At 49.5% G+C, this 23688-nt stretch overlaps 1 protein-coding gene across 1 annotated transcript in view; it reads right to left on the bottom strand.

Annotated features, from left to right (window-relative positions):
• Positions 1 to 23101, bottom strand: part of GALNT14 (polypeptide N-acetylgalactosaminyltransferase 14) — an 89776-nt gene extending 66675 nt beyond the window's left edge. The window contains exon 1 of the mRNA XM_062489348.1: positions 22976 to 23101. Coding sequence (XP_062345332.1) covers positions 22976 to 23101 — 126 coding nt within the window. The remainder of the gene's footprint in view (positions 1 to 22975) is intronic.
• Positions 23102 to 23688: the final 587 nt, after the last annotated feature.

The following is a 23688-nucleotide window of genomic DNA, read 5'->3' as shown; positions in this document are numbered from 1 at the left end:
CTCAACACACACATTTTGCAGAGGAAGGTGTTTCTGTAGCCCAGAGCTGGTCCTCAACACACAGGCACACAGAGATGAGCTCAGGTCACAGCAACGGTGCTCCAGGGTGTGTGTACTCTTCAGATCTACTAGCCCATCTTCTCCCACAATTCCCCTCAAGAAGAAGCTAGATATAAAACATTTGTGACAGAAAGAATGGATCTGATACCTTTGATCCTTAGGTAGCTGCTGCTGGAGTGTCTGCAAGATCCTGGGCCTGGGCACACCATGACTGACAGTGCCAGAGATACAGCAGCATAATTTAGAGCATATGTGTCAGCCCAGCCTTACTCTATCTCAGCTCAGTAATAGAAATAAAAAAATCAGTGCTGCCTAGTGAGAAATGCACCCTGGCAAGGTATGGCAAGTTTAAAAAAAAAAAACAAAACAAGCCTGCTGAGGAAGGACTGTGGGTCCCAGCCAACCATGAACCCAATGTGCTGCGGGAGCCTTGGGTTGATGCAGACTTGGCTGAGGAGGGAGAAAAACAGAAGCAGGACATGACTGGTGTGGCCTGGACAGGCAGATCTCCAGGCTCTGGCCATCCGCCAGCAGCAAAGCCCTGCTGCTTGCATGGGAAAACCCTAAGCAGATACATGTCTGGGCACAGAAGATGCAGCATGGACATCATAAAAACCAAACCCATGCTAAGTATCCTGATGCAGCAAACTCAACATCCAAGAGCATGGGGACCTGGATGGAAACCAGGAACCAGCATGGAGCTTTGCTGTTATTATCATAAAAAGAAATAAAAAAATCTGCATTTGGCACTGATTCTCTCTCACACACAAACATGAGTTTCACTGCAATAAGAAAAAGAGCTTTTTTGTAGTCCATAGTCACAAAAACAAAGTCTTGGTGGGCAGCTCCTTGGGCTTGGACTAGTCCCCTCATCTGATGCAGGAAGAGATTTCCTCCACCCAGGCAGTATGGCTCATGGCATGCACCCGTTAAGCTCCACAATTCTACACACTGTGGAGGCAGCAAGCCCTACCACAGATCTCAGTGTCTCAAACCTCTATCCCCTTCCATGCAGACACCAGGGCAGTCATGTAGATGACATTTTGTCACAAGATGGATGTGGGCAAGCAGAGCAATCACAATACAAGCCAGCAGCAAAGCTCAAATCGAGGCAGAAATAAGCTGCCCTAAGTCTCTTGGGTCTTCATGCTTTGGCAGCATCAGGCTTGGGCAGTGGAAATGGTTGTGGGCACAGTACAGCTTCTTGCAGCATGGCTGGGTGGCAAGACAGCACATGTTCCACTTACTGGTCTAGGCAGCACAGAGATGTCACCACACAAGGCTTGTCCACCCAACTACCAGAAACAAGTTGATAGCAACACCTCCAGGACCTCCGAACCCAAAGAGTCAGCTCTGGAACAGCCCCCACGCTTGCTTCCACAGAGAGCATCTCATGCTGGGTGGAAACATCAGCTTCACCAGGAGCTCTGCAGTATCTGCTGAGGGCAAAGCTCTCTGCCCTCAGAAAGCTGTGGGAGGAGAGGGAAGTCCCCCATGTGACACAAGTAGTGGAGAGCAGAGGTTGGACCCACATTTAGGTATCCCCATCGCAGATATGGGCCACATCCCAACTCACATGCCTTTGATCCCTCTTGCTCCAGCAGCAACACACAACCCTTGCATGCAGAGCTGCATTAAGGATTAGGTGGGATCAGACATGGGATAATACAAATGAGGTCGTGTTTGCTGCTGGCAGTAGTTGCAAGGAAATGAGGAGCCAGTCTTTCCAGCTGGAGGGTAACAAGATGCTGTCAAACTCTGGCCAGGCAGGCAAGGCAAGGAGGGATATGGCTGAGACCAGGCTAAGGCAGCCCACAGGTTTGGATATACAGTGCGTGATGGGCCACAGCTACAGGGGAAGAGAATCTCCTTGCTGAGGAGCCATGTCTCCAGCTGGGCTTCCTGCTGGAAAGCAGGAGAGTAGAAACTGCAAAGGAGGCTCATGCCGCTGGAGGGAAGTGTCTCACACCACCCCTGCTGGGCCTGTGTAACCAGAGATGAAACACAACCCTCTGTTGTCTGGATGGTCCTGAAAGCAAAAGTCAAGCCCCAAATTTGTGATGCTGCTTCTCTTAGGCACCCACTGGGCTTGTCTTTTCTCATAGATCTTTTTCCATCTTTACCCTTTCCTACACACTCCAGCAGCTCTTCTCTTCCAGCTCCAGGCCTGTCTCCATCTCCCCTCGCTATCCCAACCCTTGGCACCAGACACAGTGTGTCTTCAAACGTAAGGGAGAAGATGCATTGGGGTACACTCAGGCTTTGAGAGACATGCTGGAGCAAGCAAAAGCCACACCACCTCAGGGAAGTGCAGAAACCATGTAGATAGAGAAAGATGTGCCAAGCAACAGTCATGCTACTCCATGGTCTTCCCCAAAAACTCAGCAGCCGGTGTAGAGGTTCTACCAGCTGTGTTTAAAGCATCTCAACCAGCACTGGTCCTGACAGCTGTAAAAGAAACCCACCCGACTGCTTTTATATTTGATTTACTGTTGTAAAGGCACCTTCAGAGCACAAGCTCCATCTGAGAGCTTTCATAATCTTTATAACCTCGATAGAACCCAAAGGAGAAAAAACTCTCATGAGATGCGAAGAGCTCTGGACACAGCACCACAGGATCCCAGCTCTGAGCTGGATGATCTGTCCCTGGCTCATGCACAACCCTGGGAAAGGAAGGGACACAGAGTCCCAGCAGCAATGCTTGCCACTGCCCCAGCAAGCCTGCACACAGATGGTGACAGGACTGGTCCCTCCGCAGCCGGCAGCATATGCTGCTGCTGCTGCTGCCCACATCAAGGCAGATGCCTGGAGAGATGCACCAGAAATAACTGGTTACACAAGCCAAGACTTTTCATCTATGCAGCCAAAGAGAGTTCTAATCCTGAACTACTGGGTACAGCTCAGCATATGAATTCATCCCCCCTTTTTTGGAGCAAAACGAATAACATCTCAAGGGCAACAAAATGGACCTAAAAAGCACTGAGACAAAAGAAGGCCAGTGGGACATACTGGTGGTTAGAGACAGCCAGGCTGGTGAACATCTGTATGGCAGAGAGTTTCTGCTCCTGGTCTGCCAGCGACCTTTATATCTGCTTTAACACGGGGCAATAATGCTCACTTAAGAGTCTCATGCTGAATTAATCATTGCAAAGTACTCTACGGTTCAGCCAGGAGAGATAGGAAGGCAGCACTAAGCACAATCATAGATGTACTCAGCAAGACTAATGGTCTGTGCTGTGCTCTGGCCCCAGGAAACACTGCTTTAAGCTCCTGAGCAGGATGCATAGCGGCCCCAGCAGGGATGCAGCCTCCTTCCTGTCCTAGACAGGCATCAGAAACATCTGCCCAGCTGCTTGCACCAGCAGGGGCCTCAGCTGGACACAGCTGAACTCCCCAGCTCTAAAACTCCTGAGCTGAGGAAGGTGGTGTTCAGAAGAGCAAGGGAAAAGGAAGATCTTATTTAATACCTGTTGAGACCCTTTTTCCATGCATCTCGACCAGTCACTGCTGAACCCAGACATGCTTTCATCACCCAGAAAATGCAGTTGTATGGGGCTACACAAGCAGCTTGCAACCCAGCACACTGAAGCCTGCCAGCTTTCTTTGTCGATCCCACATTTTGTCCAGGAAGAGATGGCAGCTATTTCCTGTCCATTGACTGTCGGCCATTAATGACTTTTCAGATCTGCAGCAACAGCCCACTCCACCATCCCAGGCTAAGCAACCCAAGACTACTTTTTGCAGAGAAGCCATCACATTGTGTCCCCTTCTGCATAATTTCCACTTCTTCAAGATGGCAGGGAACAAAAAGCAGCAAAAGCCTTATTATTCTAAAATATGAATCCAGGCTGCTAAAAGACACCAGGATCCTGGTACACCAGGACAAGATCATTTTCCCCTCCACAGGGCATTTGGCAGGGGCTCTGCTATTTCACGTGTGACAGCTGAGCTCCAGCAGGCTCACTATGACTTATCCCTCACTCCTGCCCCGCTTCAGTGATACCAAACAGGAATGGGCAGCCAGCACTACTGGAGCAGGACTCAGCTGCCAGCACCAGGCTAAGCCCACCAACCCTTTATTTCCCAAGTGGTGAAGATGAGGAATAAAATTAAAACTCTTTATTTTAACATTTTATCTGTACTGGAAGCAGAAGGGAAAACACGAAGGAAATGTGGAGCAAGTAACCATTCCATAGCAGAAGCAGCCAGAAGAAACACTAGGGCATCTAGGGCAAGTTCTGAGAAGCTCATTTGAAAATGTTCCCTCCGCCAACACAGATAAATATTTGAGGGAAAAAAAAAAAAAACATGAAAATTCAGTTGACTCATGAAGAGCAAGCACGTTAAATATAGAAAATAAATTAAATAATTAAAGGGCTAAAGAAATGGGACTTTAGCCCTGCTTTGAGCATAACTTTCATTACAGCCTTATCCAGAGAGCTGCTTTTCACCATCACTTTGGGTGAAGTAAGTGGCAAAGTGAGCTTTTGCCATGCTTCTAGGCCACATTTCCAAGCCTCCCACTGGGAAGCACAGAGCAGTTAGGTAAGTGCAGGGTGTGCCACTCTGCACCCCCAGGGCTCAGCACAGCCTAACCCAGGCTTCCCCATCCTTTCTCCATGTCCTGATGAGACAGCTAAAGTGTGGAACAGTGACTGCTTGCCCCACAGAGACCCTGAAATTCTCCATGGGATGTAAGCCCTATGGGAATGAGTTATAATCCGTTAGCCCAGATACTGGGCTGTCCCAGAGCTGCAGGTGTATGTGGCAGCTCTTTGGGTAGAGTCCAATACAAGCTTAAAAAAAAAAATTAAATTAAATTTTAAAATCCAGCTCCAGCTAGTCTCAGAAGCCTTGGGACAGGATGAAATTTAGGCTATAGATGTTACAGCCAAATCCTATTATTGCCAGGAGCCCAGCCCTGCAATTTTAAGGTGCCCTGGCACAAACCCACACCAAACATGGCTCCCATGATCTGCTGCACTCAGAAATTACACATGTCAAAAAGGGCAAGCTCAAAGCATCTGCAGAAAGTTTGGGAGCTCAGAGATGAGCTGGCTCACAATGAGTTTCACCAGCCCCCAGGCAGAGCAGCCAACCTCCACACTCACTCCACCAGGGAAGCCCAAGGCTGCCCAGGGAGGAAAGAGCCACATGCTCTTCCAACCCTAGAAACCATTCCCCAGCACTGAGGCAGGAAAACACTCCTGGCAAGGGTGTGCTGGCAGGTGCCTGCCATGGGCACGGGAACAGCAGGGATTTGGGGCACCAGTGTCCATCCCAACAGGCCTCTACTTCCACAGCCTGCAAGATAACAGTGCACAAAGGATGTGAGCAGCAGCCTAACCAGCCAGGGAGAGGATAAACTCAGGTCAGGCTCTTTTATTAACATCCTCCCCTTCTTTTCTGACCCTTCTCTTTCTGAAGTGACATCCTCCAAGTCTCCAGTGCAACAACAGCATCAACATGGGTGACCTGGAGAGCCCATAGAAGTAAAACAGGAGAAACCACTCTGAAGCACATTTTTGTGTCTGTGATCAGATGGCTGAGAACCAGCAGCATCAACTCCCTAAACAGCACATGGCTTCTGAGGCTACACCACTAATCTTGGCAACAACCCCTTCCCTCTCAGCTACAGAAAACCTATATATAGGAAAATACACATATGGATATATACATATATGACTTCCACATTATTTTGCCTTTTCTAAACAAGCCATCACAGTAGGGCATCACAGATTTTCTTTGCCCAAGCAGGAGACTGGCATGGCCATGGCTAAGCACTTGCTGTGCCACACTCAAAGTGTCAGCCTTTTGTTTTTCCTACCTCACTTCAATGTGTGCAGCTCAGTTTTGGTTTTAATTGCAAAGTCCACACATTCTGCAAACCAAATGCAGCTGGAATTGAAATCGAAGAGTAAAACCACCCACCAACAAAAATCAAAGCATCACACCACCAAAAATCAAGTGGGATGCACAAAGCAGGGAGCTTAAACAGGGAGGGGAGAAGTGGAAATTACACTAATGTACATAACATGTTTTCACTTGTAATAATCTGAGTGCTGGGTAATGACACTGGAAAGTGAGCTACTCTTGGCCCAAAGAGGTGGCTGTTTATTAAACCATCTGGCTGTCAGCAGCTCAAACATCACTTGAAGGAAAAGTGTAAAATGGGCTGGTAGAGCCTGTCAGCAGTCCTCTGGGCTGGGAGAGGATGCTCTGTCCTCTACCTGACAAAGGGGGAGGGGAAAAAAAAAAACTAGAAATTTTCTGCATTTTGGGGAAGAGTAGTAGTTGTGGTTTATGGAGTTGGGGGTCTTTTTCACTGTATCTAACTTGTTTATTTAAGAGGACCATTATAAATCATTCTTTTCTGAAAAGCAGCACCACGAACAGCTACAGGAGTTATTCCTTTGCTTTTAAGAAAGCACTGCACAAAAATGATCACATCTATTTAATGGGCTGTTGAAACAGTGTAATGCCAGCCTCTTACGTTATCGTGGCTCCTAATGATTTTGCTAAGCAAAGAGCTGGAAGAGATCGACTTGGCATTCCTGGCCCCTGCCATTACATTCTGCTCAGACACATGCAGAATAGCTGAACAGCAACAAGTGGGATGATATTTAATACCCACCTTTATATCTTGACATTGTCTGGTTTGAAATAGAGTCCTCATGCCATTTACTGGCAGTGAAACTAATAGGATTCTGTAAAAATCAATCCATAAATGCACAGACGCTAAAATGAATGGTTTCCTTTCTGTTCCATTTACGGGAGGGCTCTTTTATGGATATCTATATGCCAGTGTAAAAATTGCAGGAACAACTTTCTAAGTCTTCATTAAATTCAAGGGGACTTTCGTAGAGAAGATTACTTTAAAAGAAACTGCTATTTCCCATGGCAGCTCATTATTACCCACAAACCCCCAAGAACCACACTGGCTTGTGAGAGCTGTCCCAGCTGCCCCACATTGCTGCTGGGCACACTGGAGCTGCAGGAGGAAAACTAAGATGAAGGTTAGGATGCACAGGTGCTATTGAACTGAAACTGTGTGTCACATTCACCCACATGCTGAACACTGCCAGCACTGCCCAGGGCCCAAACTCTCTGCCAGGGTCTGCCCAGCCAGCACAGGGACTGCTGGCAGTGCAGGGTTTCCAGAGAGGAGAAAAATTCCTAAACTAAACAATGCTTCCTGATAGCATGGTTAATGAAAGTGGATGAAACAGAGAGATGCATTTCTTCCTTGCCATACCCACCATGTTGAACGGCAGGGTGTTAGTTTTTGGGATTTAGGGTTGTTGCTTTTTTCCTGGAAGAAGCATAAAAACTGCACGACCTGTTTGTCACTCCTGAAGACACCAGTTTATCAGGACAGTCTGCAAACTGAGAGATTATTCAGATTTGCTTCTACATATTTCTTCCAAGACCACTTTCCTGAAAACCTCACAGTAATTCCTGTCCCAGAAGCCAGCCGGGAATGCTGAGCAAACCCCTGCACTACTCTGCACAGCTCTGCATTCTCTTCTCACCTCCCAGGAGTGCAGGCTCTGGGGTTTGCCTTAGGTCCCACTTTGTGGTCCCCAGTCCCACTGCTGCAGGCAAGGAGGTTTCCCCTGGCACATGCCCTCCTGACTCTGCACCACTTGGAAAAATGATTCAGATAAAATTACTCTGACAGATCCAAGGGCTGAAAAATCTGGGCAGATAAGAGCCAGCTGAAGCATGCACAGTCCACAAAACCACAGCTCCAGTCCCTCCTGATCCATAAGCTTACTGGCTAATGGAGAAGATAGGGATCCCATGGACTGGCTTCACCACTGGTGGCCAGTAATAACACTGACACCCTTGGTTAGTCCACTGGAATGGTCTCTGGGAAAATACAAAAGCCAGAAAGCCACCAGCACATCACCAGTTCCTCTACCAGGGATAATTCTCCATGGGGCTTACAACTATCTTGAACATAAATTGGGACAAAGGGAAAACTGTACATCCAAGCCCTTTGTACTTCTGCAACAATCCATCTTGTTTCTGTCAACTTAACATCTGCAGAAAGATGTAGCTCTGCTGGAGGAAAAATAGCTCCTAAGTGCTCCTGGTCATGACTGATCCTGAGGCACACAGCAGAAGATCACCACATCCTCCTGGCCAACAGCCAGGCTCAAAGAATTGGATTTCATCTTACCCTCTTTCACCTCCTCCTTCAGCCACTTCAGAGGCTTTTCTTCATCTCTCCTTCCTCGTATTTCACTTCCAAGGGCATGGGACTACAATAGCCCTGTTTTTTCCTCCCTACCCAACCTCTGAAAATGAATCATTCCCGACCCATCCAACCAGGCACCTTGCCTCCAACACAGGGCAGGAAGGTGCAGACCTCTCTGCACTGGCAGCTACACACAGGTCCCCTGAGAGGGATGCTTTGCCCCATTTTCCTGCCCTCAAGATACCATTCCAAGTCACAATACACTTTCTTCCCCCATCTGTTTTTCCTCCTCTTACAGAAGCTGTGGCTAAGGGTGACCATGAAGGCATTGAATCCTCCTGCTGCCAGCCATCAAGTGCTTCAAGCCATAAAAGCCTGGCAGCAGTAAGGTTCACAAGGAAATTACTCTTATCTCCCTGCAAATAACTTCCCATCATCCACTTTAATTTCTTCCAGTCCAGGACCTGTTCCCAAAGAAACACCCAAAACTCAGCAAAATACCAAGGCAGGGGCACATTCCTGAACTACCAACTGGTAGTTCAGCACAAGTTCAGCAGTGCTCCTAGTACTTCACTTTCCCCTCCAACTTCTGGTTTCCTTCCATCCAGACTGACAATTCTCCAATGATTTTAGCTGAATTTAGCTCATTTTTAGTTAATTTGGCCAAGATTTTGCTAAAGTTATCTAAGTAGCTAATTTTACAAAGCGTCTGCCATTAAATCTTCCTCTGCCTCAAAGTCCCTCTATAAAAAGAGACTCATTATCGCTGATTTGTCTCTAAATGATGGAGACTTTAAATCACTGCTACACAACATCTGGTTTGTGGCCCAAGGGGAGCTGCCAGGCTCTGTTCAGCTGGTTAACAACCCACTGGTGGAGAAGCCACTGATGCCACTGACTCAGCTCCAAACTTCCTTCTACACTCCCAAAGCACAGGCCAGGGCTGAGGGACACAGTACAGGCAGCTCAAGGACCTAGAAACTGCTGAAATCAGTAGAAGGCTTAAGCCTTGGGAGCTTTCAGCCTTTCACCAGCAGGAAAGCACTTTAAAACTCAAAAACAAAGAAACATAGCTAAGGCAGAAAGCAAACGAAGGGGCTGCAACCTGAAGAGCTGCAAAGACATTAAAATAGTATCTCAAACCTTCCCTGCAGCTGCAGCCAGCAAGACTACAAATTGGCCTATGATTTAGCTCCATTTGGTGCCCTCTATCCAGCCTGGCAGCACAGCCCACGCGGCAGATACCAGCTTCCATCCTTATCTCCACCATCCATTAACTGCTGTCAGCAAGTGTGGGGGGAAGGTGGGGTGCCAGCACAGCTCTGCATAAACGGGAGCCCCTTTTTCCTCCCCCAGCAGATCCCCTTGCATCACCTCCACCCATTGCTAGAACCATACTGCTGTGCTGAGGGACCTTGGCTGAGGTAGATATTTAATCCCATACCCCACCCATTGTTGAATATGCTATTTTCTTCCCAATTTTTACCTTCTGTTTCCCCCCTCCTTTTTTTTTTCCTCTTCCCCCACTTGGTTCATTACATCCATCATTTATACCCACAGCACCAGCCAGCTGATTTACAGCCTTGATCAATGCAGCTCCAGCATAAAAAAGAGACACAGCAAGCTCAGCACACAACAGGGACCCAGTTGTGGGAACCTGGAAGGACAAGAGGGAGGGACAGGGAACAAAATCATCCCACAAGCAAAAGCACGAGCAGCACAACTTTCTGCACTCCCTCTCAGTACAACAAGTCTGCAAGGATAGGGCAGTGCCAGAGTGCCAGGTGAGACAGAAAGATGCTGCGAGACACACCTGGAAGACAGGAGGTTTGAGGCTGAAGACTCTACAAGCAGAAGAGATTTGGGCAAGATTTTTTTTTTTTTGCCCCTAACCAGGCAGCAGAGAGACCTACTCCATCAGGATCGACTTGGAGCACTCCAGCTAAGCACCTCGTTTGCTCTCCCTCTCCTAATGAACAGCATGACAAGCTTAGAAATCAATGGAGGCTCAGCAAACCCTGAGTGCAGCTCGTGCCAGCGCCCAGCCAGGCGTCCCCGGCACCTGCTCTCCCTAACTCAAACCGACGGGGAGCGATTGCCCGACAGCTCTGCTTAATGGCCACCCTGTCAGGGCTCCTCACCCACACCCCGGCAGGGCAGGCCACAGAAACAAGTCACTTGTGGAGGTGCCAGCCTTCTCCCCTGCAATACCTGTGCAGAAAAGGGGAGCTGCTGCAGTGCCACCAGGAACCGGCCTTGGGGAAGTCCCCAGCAATTCCCTGCAGCTGAGGATGCTCAGCTCAGTACTTCTCTCCCAAACAGCCACTGAAGTTTCTAGGCTCCTGGCCCCATAAATTTAATCCAAGTCTTTATGGCTGGACGGACACTGCACATTTTGGGCCAAATAGGAAGTCTGGGGACACCTCCAAGATAAGCCACCTGCTTGCAATACCTGTGACTGAGCAGGAAGGCACACAAGGAAATGTGAATACAGCCCTGGAGGACAGAGAAGGATGCAGGGCAGACCAACAAGCGGAACAGAGTGCCAAGAATCTGCTTTTGGCTCTTTTCCCTAAAATACCTGACATACTGAAGATTGAAGCAGCCAAGGCAACACATGAGGGACAAGGCTTTGTTGGAGAAATAGCTGCATCCCAGCGCCAGACAAGGAAACACAGGAGCTGAAGCAGTGGTGCAGGCATGAGCATGACGGGGAACACTCTCCAAACCCAACACCAAGTGGAAGCAGCTCCCCTGAGCATCCAGAAGAGGTTAGGATGCAACAAGGCTCTCTCACAACAGCCCCTAGCTTCAGCTCCAAAAGTCTCCCCACACCACAGTCACAACACCCCCTGCCATTCCCCACTCTCCTGCATCACCAAGTATATACAGAGGTATATACACAAGTAAGTATTACTCAGTTTGCTGCTTCTCCCATCTATGCCTGAAAAAGAGGATGAGGAAAAGCGGCATGCAAAGCACTGCTGCATCAAGCATGGGCTGTCCTGAGCCCTCCAGCTCTTTCTTTCCCCTCACAGTGCTCATGCCCTGTTCTCTTAACCTCTCTGCAAGGGCTGAATTCCCATCTTGTTTCATGGCTCCAAACTGTTCCACTGTGCTTTGTTTGCTTAAAAAAATGTTGTTAAGAGACAGCAAAAAAAAAAAAAAAAAAAAATAAGCGGACAAACAGGAGGGATTTAACTCTGCCTTTGCATCTCCTGGCTGGAAGGGCTTCACACACTACTCACTGCAGCATTGGTGATTTAATCATCAGTGCAGTGCTACTGCAAACAGCAGCAGACAGCAGAGCCGGCAGGAGTAATGCTCCTTCCAACAGTGTGAATATTAAGGGCATTTAACAGCCCTTGTAACCACACTGTGGCTCCTTGCAAGAACACAGCCAGGTAGCACGAGGGAAAGCACTGAACCGTGCTGCTGGATTATCAAACTTTCCCGTGTTCCTTACTGCACTGAAATCAGTCCTACTTACAAAAAAGTGAGTGCTGGCTTCCCTGGATGTTCTCTCCAAACCAAATCCCACATGGCAAAAGCCCTTAAGAACACACTGGGATGACCTGGGTGGCTTGAGAGCCTCCTTCAATGAAAGCCAGCCTCTTTTGGAATTTGGGTCCCTGTAACATCATGCAAACATTAAGAGCTTGAGCAAATTAATCTCCTGTACCTGTCTGATGCACTGAGAAAGGATTACTGGGAGAGGAGAAAAATCCTGAGCATTGGCATGAGTATAGCTGCACCTCAGGACTTGAGATATATCATACTTTTTAGGTCAAGCATTAGTTTCTTCTCAAAGGACAAATGTCTCCAGCTTTTACACTTTGAAAGTTTTTACTCTTTCATTGGATTAATACAATTCTGAAGAGTTCCCTGTGATTTTGAGGCAGAAATAGCCAGTTATCTACGGCATCCTACTGCAATGAAACACCCGTGAAACATAGCCACTCCTGGCCTACAGACTTGAAACACAGCTTCTGGAAACAAGGAAAAAAAGTGTGAATTTATCTGCTTTATCTCTCAGATGCAGTTATGGCTGCTGGTTCTGCCTAAAGATGGGGAGAACATCTTGAGAGTCAAGCCTGCATTTGGACCAGAGAAATGCTGGGTCGCCCAAAGCCACACACAGAGCTGGTGCCAATGCCTAAACCGAGATCAATACCAGCAGATCAGCATCAAAAGTTAGTTCATCCCAGTTGATATTTACATACAGAAACTCAGAACTGTTTGGCTATTTTGGCTGGACAAATATCTGCACTGCCAGGAGCTCCCTCTCCCAGGTTATCCCAGCACAGCCTGTGCACCAGAGGGAAGGGAATTAGCTACCTGGCCTTTCATTCACACCTTTAATTATTCAGCTTATATTGATATAAAATTAATTGAAGCAGAATAAGCTCTTCTCCTAAATACAGGCGCCTACACGCAGGAATCACTGAGATTAAAAGGTGCAAATTGCTTTATTTAATGAGTTAATTTCCAGCTATTGCATGGGCAAATCCCCGTGCTGGGCCCGCACCTGCTGCTGCACCAGCTCTGCCCCAGTGCTACGGCTGCTGTCCCAGCACGATGCTCTGGGTAAACAGACGTGCAAAGGTTTGGTTACACAGCAAAGATGTGCTTCACTTCTGTGAATGAAACTTCTCTTTTGTTCACAGAGTCAGGATTTGGCCATGATGATGGCAGCAGGAGCTGTACTCCCAAGGATGCAGTAAGGCACCAAGAGTAAGGAAACCCCATTTTCCAGAGCAACCCTCATGCCTGTTGGGGAAGGCTGACCACCCTCCACCTCCCAGCAGCTGGTACCCTAAAGCACCAACATGATTTCCTGCTGCTCTCCCCACAGGAGCAGAGCTTCTGCCTGCAAAGGCCAAATGGAAACTGACTTCCCTTTGCTGACATTGCTTTCAGGAGGAAAGGTGTCCTCACCTTGCTGAATCCTGCTGTGCCTCAGGTGAAGAACAACATCTGAACGACCTTCCCTGGCATTCAGATGCCTGCTGGAGCTCACTCTCACCTCGCAAGGTAGATTTGGTTTATATTTTCTGTTTGATTTTTGGAAATGCTGTGTTTCCTGAGTGCACAGGTGCATCCAGGAGGTCCCTGCCGAGAAAACATATTCCCTCCCAGGCACAGTAGCACAGGCCCATGTCACCAGGCAACGTAACACTTCTCTCATCATTCGATTCCCTTTTTCGCCACCTGCAAGTCTAATTTCAAATTTCAGATATTTTGCTTTCTCACTGTTTCTAGTGCTCCTGATCAAACCCTTCACACATCACCTCTGCAAGGGGTCTTCACCCCAAAATCAGCTCCTCACAAGTCCTGGCCAGCAGACACAGCTGCCAGAACACTGCTAGGCTGAGGGCACGTCCCCAAGGGCTGCACAGGGGTTGGCCCTTTTTTCTCCAAAGAGACTTAAAGCAGAGGTGTTCCTGCAGGATGGGAGGGCAGGACAGGAGGTTCTTCCTCACTGAGTGTTTTGCTGTACCACAGAGAGCACACCATATGCAGCCTACACATTGTACATGGTTTAACTCCGAGTACTATGTGTATATTCATCCATTTGGATCCCAGTGGCAGCAGCAGATGGCTGGGTAATGCATGTTTGAGTCTGCCTCTCTCCAAATTATACTGTATTATGGCACCAGGAAAATGCAGCGGGCATTATGAATGCCGCAATTCCTCCCAGCTCCTCCTCCATTCAGCTCCATTCCTGTTGAAGGCAGGACTATGACACACAAGTCTCCTTTCCAGCTTAGCTCCCACACACCAGCTCTGGCAGCTCCCAGTGCCTTCCCACCATCCACCCGGACACTGGAAAAACCACCTGCTTTCCCTCAGACCCTGAGTTTTACATTTCATCTGGGCGAGGTCAAAGCACAAAGAGGCTGCATCCCAAATATCCCCCCAAGGCAGATCCCAAAGGATGTCAGAGGATATTATCCCATCCTGAACAATCCTGAATCAACAGGATTGCAGATCCTGAATGACAGGTAAAGCAGATTGCCTAGACCCAGATGAAAAAACTTCATTTAAATAATTATATATTTTTTTAAATCACTGTTTCATAAGAAAAACTAAGCCAGCCATTAAAAGTGAGTCTGCTCACACCTGTAATTCCTCCCCCTTGTCTTCTCTCCATCTCACCTAACAACAAGCAACTAAAAATTCAACACACAAGCAAGAAAAGATGTGCCAAACTCCATCCAGCACAGGGGAGCTGCAGCCAAGGGCCGCACCACTGAACATATTCATGTCTTATTTGCGAGCCGTGTGTCTCCATAATGGGTTATGAGGTGTGGTTGTAGCTGGCAGATGCCGACAGTGGTCCTTGAGGAGGAAATGGCGTGTGTCTAAATGCAGGCAAAGCTATTTGGAAAGCCAGGACAAAGCAGTCTTTCTCTCCTGGCATGGGCCAAATCACATCCTTTGGACTTACTCCTCCAGTAGCTTCAAAAGAAAAAGAATCATCCGTCTCAATTTTCCTGGCTCTGTGAATAATGTTTGGAGAATAGAGGGTGATTTCATAGCTCATTTGTTTTTGCACCACATGAACCCTGCTCTCCTCATATCACTTTCCAATCAGGTTTATTGCTGATGTTTCCACAAGAAAACCAAAGAGGGAAAGGCTAAGACCCTCAGTCTCACTTGAGATTGAGGGGAAAAACAGAAGTCAAAAAAAAAAAAAAAGGAAAGAAAAAAAAACAAAACAAAAAAACAAAAGAGAATGTCTCTTTCCCTTGTCTTTCAGCCTGATCTGAAAATGAACCTGTTTTGCTTCTGAATCAATTCTCTCCTGGCACTGCACTTCCCGCAGTACTTTCTGAGATGAGATGCAATCATTAGCTCACTTGCTCCTCCAAATAATATCACAAAGCTGGAACTCGAGCTGCTTTGCAGTAAATCATCGTTAATTTCTCCCGATGTTTGGCAAGGCAGGGTTTGGCAGGGGACACAAGCCCTGCCACACCCTCCCAGTGCTACCACCCCTCTGTGCATCTGCTGTCTGGGTACAGTCCCCATCCAGCACATCAATTTGTCCCCTCATGGAGAAGTGACACTGGCACATTGTCCCTTATTCAAACACCTCTCCAATGATCCACAAAGGACCACGACACATCTCACTCCCTCAGGATGCAGGGTTAACCAAGGTTCATGAGGGACTTCCAAAAAGCAGGACTGAGGCAAACTACTAGTACAACTAATGCTGCCTCCATGAACAAAGGTGTGAGCTCCTGCTGAACCTCTCACCACTGACCATTTTCACAAAAGGCGCATGTTAAGGACAAGAAATCCTCCTCCTGCTCCTCCCAAAGACACATGTTAAGGACAAGAAATCTTCCTCCTGCTTCTCCCAGCAACTCTGCGCCACTGGCACCCAGAGCCCCAGCCACTCCCAGGACACCCAATACCTATCCCACAGTGGGAGATTTTCCAGGTACCCTACAGACTGATCCAGCTTGACCTAGAGCTGTGCTTCTCACCCCAGCACCCACTATATGGGAAAACCTATACCAGGGCACCCTCACTTTCCCAGCTACTCTGGAAATACATATGAAGAGTGGAGCAATACTGATTTAGAGGAGCAGAAGATGGGACTCAAGATCTCCTCCTTGGTTTACTCTTCCTGTAACACTGATTCCTGCTGAGATTCTGGAACCAAAAAGGGTAAAGAGGGTGGGAAATCAATTTAATTGCAGCTTAGTAAGCAACTGCACTAAGCGTTGCTGGCAAAATTTGAACATTTTGCTGTGAGAGAAAGGGGGAGAAATGGCTTTTTCATTGCACAGGGAAGTGGATTGAGAGCAAACTCCCCCCCATCATCTGCTCCTCACCCCTTCTTTCTTTAAACAGGAGGAAGCCAGCAAGAAACAAAGCTAACGCCAGCAATCTCCCGCTCCTGCTACTCCAATTAATAGTCAATCCGCTGCACCCTTTGTCGTTAGGCTGCACGTAATTACTCCTTCACGCAAACGTCTTCCTTAAACAGATCCTACTTCTGCTTTCTCCGCAGATACATTCCCCTTAATTGGTTTTATTGCACCAAATGCTGGCCTGCCCTCACAGATGAGACTCTCCCAGGCGGGGTACATTGCTTTTGCATTTCCACAACTTCTTCCAAGCTTGCTTTTCCCACTGGCAAAGAGATTACAGCATAGCGAAACACACCCAGAGGCACCAAAGTGGCATCCCATGAGCTGTGCGCACAGAATACGCACATCCATGGACCCAAGAAAAACACTGAGCACCCAAAACCCCAATATTCGGTTTCCCAGGGATTTGTCAGCTTGGGACAATAACACTGCACCTGCACTCATGAGGGATCACAAGACAGTGTTATTTGAACTGCATCTCCTAGCAGTGCCCTTCCTTCCTGGGGCTTGCCCAGCTCAAACCTGCAGCAGCTCAGCAGAGTATGCCCTCCACGCTCTGCCCTGGTCTCTACATATATAACCAACCTCTCAGCTTCAGGAGACCAGAAAACCTCCAGTCACAGTACCATAAAATGCTCCCTGGACCTGCCTTCCTCAGGCACAACATACCCATTTATAGCTCTCACCCTGCAGCCATTCCATGTGCAGAGTCCCCTGCCTGTGGGGAGGCACAGGTCACGTTGCAGAGCCAGGGACAAGAGATGTCTCAGCACAGCAAGAAGTAAACCCAGCCAAGACAGTCCCTGGGCCATGAGCCCATCAAAATAAATCAGAATGATGTTTTCATATCAAGGAAAGGAAGAGCGAAAACAGTGAGTTTTTGAGTAAATAGTTCAACTCTGTGCATATCTGAGGTGATGAAAGAATAAATAGGATGAAACATCTTCCCTGATTGTCACATCTTTCTCAAGCATGTAGACACTTCAACATATGTGCTGTGTCTCTGAAGCCTTGGCATCCAGACACAGAGCTGATTTTGGAAACTTCCCCACTCAAAAGTAGGACCTTTGTCAAGCCCACCACTGAAGGTCACCAATGGTTCCAGGCTGCGAGCCAGAGCTGAGTCCTCCTCAAAACCCAGCAGTAAGGGCTTGAGACCTTCCCTGTTACCTAGGAGAGGATGATGCCACACCATATCACTCCAGGGATGCTGTGGCCTGGAGCAATTCCACATGCAGGTTGCTCCTGTTTAGGAGAAGCAGTTTACAGGAGAAACCATGACACTCCTGAGCCCAGCTCACCCTCAGAGCATCACCACCTCCAACACCCCTCCAGACTGAAGCAGCAGGACTCTTCCAACTCCTTTTATCCTCCCAGAGCACAATAAAAAGTACTTTTCTTCTTCTGGTGCTCAACAGTTCTTGTCAACAAAACACATACCACCTGCACAGAAATTTATTTATACTCTTACCAGGAGAGAAGCAGAATCCCTGCCTCCTCTCCTTCCCTCCCTGATAGTTCTTTTAAAAGCACCAAGCTATGAAAGGCACCTGTACATTCCAATGCTCACTGTTTTGCAAAGCAAACAGGTCTTGTTCAATCAATATTTATGCCCCCATCAGTCACAGTTGCAACACAGAGCTCCACCAGAATGTAATGGAGGCAAAAGTCATTCATTACAATTACCACTGAAAAATTAGGAGGGTTTTCATTGACTGGTTATTGTTTCACAGGTATTCCAGGGAGCACTGTAATGTGCAGCAGGCAGGTTAATTAAATGAGACTTTCCACCATTTGTCTACAGCTGGTTTAGTCACCAAGGTGGACTTCTCACCTCGCCCCTGCTCCACCAGACCTGTCCTGCTTGTCTCACAGACGAGGGCAGCTTGGGCATGGCTTTCTGTTTTATCCAGCACTTAATATGCAAGCAAGAGAGGGGAACTGGATTCCACTGCACCTCCTTCACAAGCAAAGCTCTGCACATCCTAGAAACCCTGGATTTGCTCCTAGAGATTTCAGAGTGAGATTTCACCAACAAAGCATGAAATAAGTTTCCCCTTCTCTCACATCCCAGACCTATCCATGTCACCAGCCAAAGTCCCAGCCAATACAAGCTTCCTGGGTATTAAACACTCTGCTTTTTTTTTTTTTTCCTTTTGTTCCAAACAGCTTTGCCACTTCAATCCCTTAATTGTCAAGATTTGAATTTTTGCAGGATTCACAGTTATTTTAATCTGTTAAGTGGCTCTGCTGCTATAAAACTGACAGGAATTTAATATCTGGAGACTGTCAGCTGAGCTCCAGGTGCTGAGGCTTTCTAGATGGTAATGATGCAGAAGGCTGGTGCAAGGCACATAAACACAAAGCTGGCAAGGGTCCCTTCACACTGAAGTCTGACCCTGCAAGGTGCTGAGCAGTGGAGCAGGCAGTGAGGCTGCCGAGCTTCTCCACATCTCCCAGGAGCCATTCCCCAGCTGCATTGGAGCACACTCAGAAAGGAGATGTTGCACTGCAAACACTAGTACAAGTCAAGTAGAACAGGTCACTTTTTTTAATAAAGGAAACTTTTCCTCTGCTTTTCTCCAGCAGTCAAACCCATCACAGACCCGCTTTCCCTCCAGAGGCTGTCAGCTGTGCTTCAGCCATTCATCAGAAGGAGCAAGCTAGCATGCAGGAAGGAATGAAGGGAAATAAAATCCTAAACCAAACAAAAACTATCTTCCTGCCCCTCCTGCAGACACTGCTGGAGCACAGGAACCTAGACCCCTGAAAACCCAGCCCACTGCAGGGCTCTTCCATACAGCCACTGTGTTCTGATACAGGTGCAGAAAATGAGATGACCAAGGGCTCATCACCCACCCACTCATCTCCTGCCAGCCACAGCCTAGCACAGGACACAGGAGCCAGCAAACCAGCAGTGCATTTTTGCAGAGCCAGCTACAAGTACTCCTTCACAATTAATTTGGGATTTTGCTTGTAATTAGTCCTGCGTATCAGCTCCCCTCATTATTCCTTAATGTAATTAAATTATTAGTTTATATGTTCCCCCCCCACCAAAAGCAGAGCAATGGGACGGATCAGAGGGAGGCAGGGGATATATGCCAGGCAGGAGCATGGGGCCATGATCCCGAATTACTGGAGCACATGCCAAACCCCACCACTGCCTCCCTGGGTGACTTCAGGTGGGTCACTGGCAGCCTGATTTTCCAAGAGGATAAAACGATTCCAATTCCTCCGGAGTCCACCAGAGACAGAAGGACACAAAGTTCAGTTAACATCTCTCCCGGTCCTGGTTTATCCAGCTGGAAAACTGCTGGGACAAGGAGACAGGCTGGAATTAATTAAACTTTGCAAAGCATTTCGAAACCCTCCCCCAAAAGGCAGGGAAGAAGAAGACATCAACGAGCTTCAGCTGATCCGTGACCCTAGGCAGCCCCGTGTCCTTACACCCCCATCCATCAGGCTCAGCTTCCCGGCAGGCTGAGCCCGTGGCTGCTAACCAGGCACCCAGAGCTCCCTGGCAGGGGCAGCACCCTGCCAAGGCCGAGTCACAGGACTGCAATAAAGGGCAGCAAAAGGGCAGGAGTTACGGCACAGAGAGGGCTCGATCTGCCCCCCCCGGAGAAGAGAGAAAAAACAACCTCCAAACCCCAAGCAACAGCAAAAACAGCACGGGAGAGACCAGCAAAGTTATCCCAGGAACAAGTTCATGGTCCTAAACACGGCCAGTTTTTTGCTTCCATACCCTACCAGTCCTGCAAGGTTGCTACACCTCACGGCCAGGAGGGAGTCCCACACCCTAAAATCCAGCCTCAACCTGCTCCTGCCGCCCTGGCATGTATCACCAGCGGCTGAAGGAAAGCATGGAGGAGGAGAGAGGAGGAAAAGGGTGTGACAGGGATTGAGGGAAGCAAGACCTGACAAGAAGTGGCTGGGCAGAGCCTGCCTGGACTGAGCAGCAGTGAGCAATCCATAGAGATGGACTGCAGGGGAATACGGGGGGAAAATTACTTGAAGCCAAGTTAATTACACAGACTGCTGCACCCACCTTTCAGGCATGAGCAGCTCGGGAACGCTCAGCAAGACCTTCCCTGAATGCCTGCCTCCACCAGGTCCTTGAGATGCCAAGCCAAGCAGCATGTTTTTGGCAAAGGAAGGACTCAAAGACTGCGTCGGGCCCCTCACACCAAGTCCTGTCCCTTGGAGACCCTGCCCAACCCAACACGGGATCCTCTGGCTGCAAGAAAAACATCCTAAGCCTTCCTTTGGGAAGCTGAAGCCTGGACCTGGCTCAGAATAAAGCAGGGGGCGGGGTGCAGACCAAAATAACAGCGATTGATGGGCATCCACGGAGCCAAGGGCAGAAACTCCATGAGCTTTCAGCGAGCCACCAATGTGCCACAGCCAGCCAGGGAGCTCGGGCACCACGGCCTTCCAGCATCCATGTGTGCTGGGAGCCCTGCCAGGGACACGCATGGGCAGCAGACAGCATTACCAGCTGGTGCCTGACTGGAAAGGTCTAAAGGTTAAACCTACATGAAGCATGATACACTGTGTGCCCATGTCCACAGACATGCAGCTATACTGGGAGAGAAGAGGTGAGGAAACAGGTTGGAAAGTGCTGCCAGGACAGTTTATGTGGATTCGCTCCATTTCCCCCTGTAGCTGTCTTACAATGTTTGAGCTGCTGTTACCAATCCACCACCTCCTCTTGTTTCTTGAGGAACTTGGGAAGACAACTGCTCAAGTTTTCACCAGTGGCAGCCAGTCCTACTGGCCAGGGAAACAGGATATGGCACCAGACTCCTCTCTGGACCACAACATTCCTGTCTCTGGTATCCCACTTAGCTCTGCAGCCATTCAGAAGTGTTAACTGAAGTGACACCACATCCCCACACTCATAAGCAGTTTATAAGTCATACTGCTCCAAAGCAGTTTTCAAAGCCAAGAAATGCAATGCATTTAAAAATAAAAAACAATCTGAAGTCTGTGGATCTCAAGGGGATGCAACTGTTTGGATGGAAAATTCAGATTAAATGAAAAAGAGGTAATTTAAGCAGTCAAACTGCTGGAGTTATGGCAACTTTGCAGTGACAGCTTCAAAACGTGGGGATGGATCCTGTGTGGCAGAAGTTCCCTTCACCTGCTGCACGAGCCAAGACCAGCCTGTTAATAGCATCAGCAACCTACAACCTCCCCCCAAGGTGAGGGGAGCCTTGAATGGGAGCAGAAAGCCAAAATGGGCTACAAAATGGCAGCAATTCAGCAGCAGCTGGTGCTAAGCGAGAAGCAAGGTACATTTCAAGGAGATTATAGTAGCCCCTGTCAAACAGGGGAGGTATTTGTTTGCACTTTTTACAAATACAGTTCCTAGACCAAAGCATGGTTCTGGTTAAGAAAGCACTTGTCTTCTAACTCTGTTTTCAGTGACTTATTTATTGCCTTCCCCCACATAAATAAATGAATAAATAAATGTATAGATAATTATTTCTTTTTGGGGCCTGGAGTCACACAGATTCATTCCCTTCTTCTAGGACTGAAAGATTTACGAAAGCCTGAAGAAACCTCCTGAATCATTTTTATTAAAAAAAAAAAAATGGAAAACCAATAATTCCTCAGGATGAAAAAAATCAAAGTAAGCTTTATGAGTTCTGACTTCTTTTTTTCCAATCAGGTCGTTAATTCAGTTGCTGAGGTGACAGACACACGTATGAGATTCTTCAAGGATGTGGCAAACGTGCAAAGCTGTCACAGATTGTGGGCTAAACACTGCTGGGTGTCACTGATACAAAAAAAAGGGACTGAGGGCTCACACCCTTCCTCTGCCACAATAACCCTAATCTTGGTGTATTTTCAGAAGCTGGGCTCTAACCCGGATTAATCAATTCAAGATTTACAACAGTACAACTAAGCAGCATCTAATCCCATCCTTTGGAAAGTTAACCCTCGACTAAGCCCCAGCTGCTCTCGGCAGAGGAGGAGAGGACACGGGACCCGGGAAGGACCCGAGACCTCGTTCGGCCGAAGATGTTCGCAGCTCCCCTGCTTGTCGTTTGGGCAGTGAAACTCACCTGATTCACTCCCTGTGTGGAGCGAGATGCTCCTCACATCTCTGTTGTGCTGTCACTCCGGGGACTCGAACGCGGCAAAGAAAGGCGCGATCGCACGGGCATCCTGCTCCGAGCCCGGCTGGGGCTCCCAGGGCAGCAGCAGCATCCTGCCCGTGCCTGCTGTTCCACCACAACCAGCCGCCAAAAGCCCCGCGCTTCAACCGGGCTCGTCCGGCCCGCGCACGCCAAATACGGACCATCCAAGTCTGCTCCCCTCTGGCTTCAGCCCGGACAGGATCGAGCGCTTCTTCTTTAGGGCAGAGCCCGGGATCACGGCGTGACCCACGGGGGAAGGAGCCGCCGATCCCCCACCCGTGACAAGAACGACGCGTTTCGCTTCCTTGGGGTGCACCGGTCCCCCCCGCTCCCCAGGGAGGGCCGGCAGCCTGGGATGCTCCAAGTTGGCGGCGGGACCCGCGGCCGGGGCAGCCCCGACGGCCGCAGCCCCCGGTGAAGCGGGGCGTGGGGGGCGGCTCTGGCTGCCACCGTCCGAGACCGAGCGGAGGGAGGGGAGGGGAATGGGGAACCAAGACCGGGTGGTACGGAAGAGCCCCAGTGCCGCCCCCCCCGCAAATGCACAGGTCCGCTAACAAACTTGAAGGGGGACGCGATGGGGTGGGGGTCCCAAAAACCGCCGGGAACTTCCACCCCGGGCGGCGGCGGCATCTCGCCCAAGTCCCGCCGGAGCAGCCGCGGCCCCGCCGCCCCTTCCTTACCTCCGGCGTGTGTCCTTCGGGCTCTGCCGCCTCCAACTTCCTCCGCGCCCCGAAGAAGAGGAGGAGGGCGGCGAGCCAGAGCACCCCCAGCACAGACAGCGCCAGCCGCCGCGTCGGCCTCCTCATCCTCGGGAGGAGGGAAAAGTCCGGCGGGGGCAGCGGGAGGCGCTGAGGGGGAGGGGGAGCCGCGGGCGGTTCGGGGGGCAGCGGGAGCGGGGCTGGCGGAGAGGAGGGTCTCGCCCGCCCGCCTCGGAGCCGGCGATATGAGTCCCGGGCTGTGCATGCTCTGCAGGGGAGGGGAGGGGAGGAGGAACGAGAGGAGGAGGCGCCGGGAGGAGGGGTGCTGGAGCCGGAGCCGCTCGCCGGGGAAAGGTGCGGCGCGCCGGCAGCCGGGCCGGTCCCCGGGGAACCGCTGCCCTGCCCGCTCCGCGCCGGCGGGGAGGCAGCCCCGGGGACGGGGACACCGAGGGCTGCGGGGATGTCTGTGTGCCCATCCCTCTGCCCTGCCTCCGTAAGTCCGGGCTACTTGCACGCCAAGGGATGGGCAGCGCCGCTGCGAGTTCGGCCCGGGTCGGTCCCCGTCCCCGTCTCGGTCCCCGCCCGACTCTGGGGAGAGAGGAGGCCACCGCTCAACAACACACACAGGAGGCTCAGACATGATGGGAAGATTAATTTAACCAATTGAAACAGCAGGGGGAATTCAGGTAGGTGGA

Source organism: Cinclus cinclus, chromosome 3 (assembly GCF_963662255.1).
Source record: "Cinclus cinclus chromosome 3, bCinCin1.1, whole genome shotgun sequence".
NCBI classification, from domain to species: domain Eukaryota; kingdom Metazoa; phylum Chordata; class Aves; order Passeriformes; family Cinclidae; genus Cinclus; species Cinclus cinclus.
This window is presented reverse-complemented; position numbering and strand designations above follow the sequence as displayed.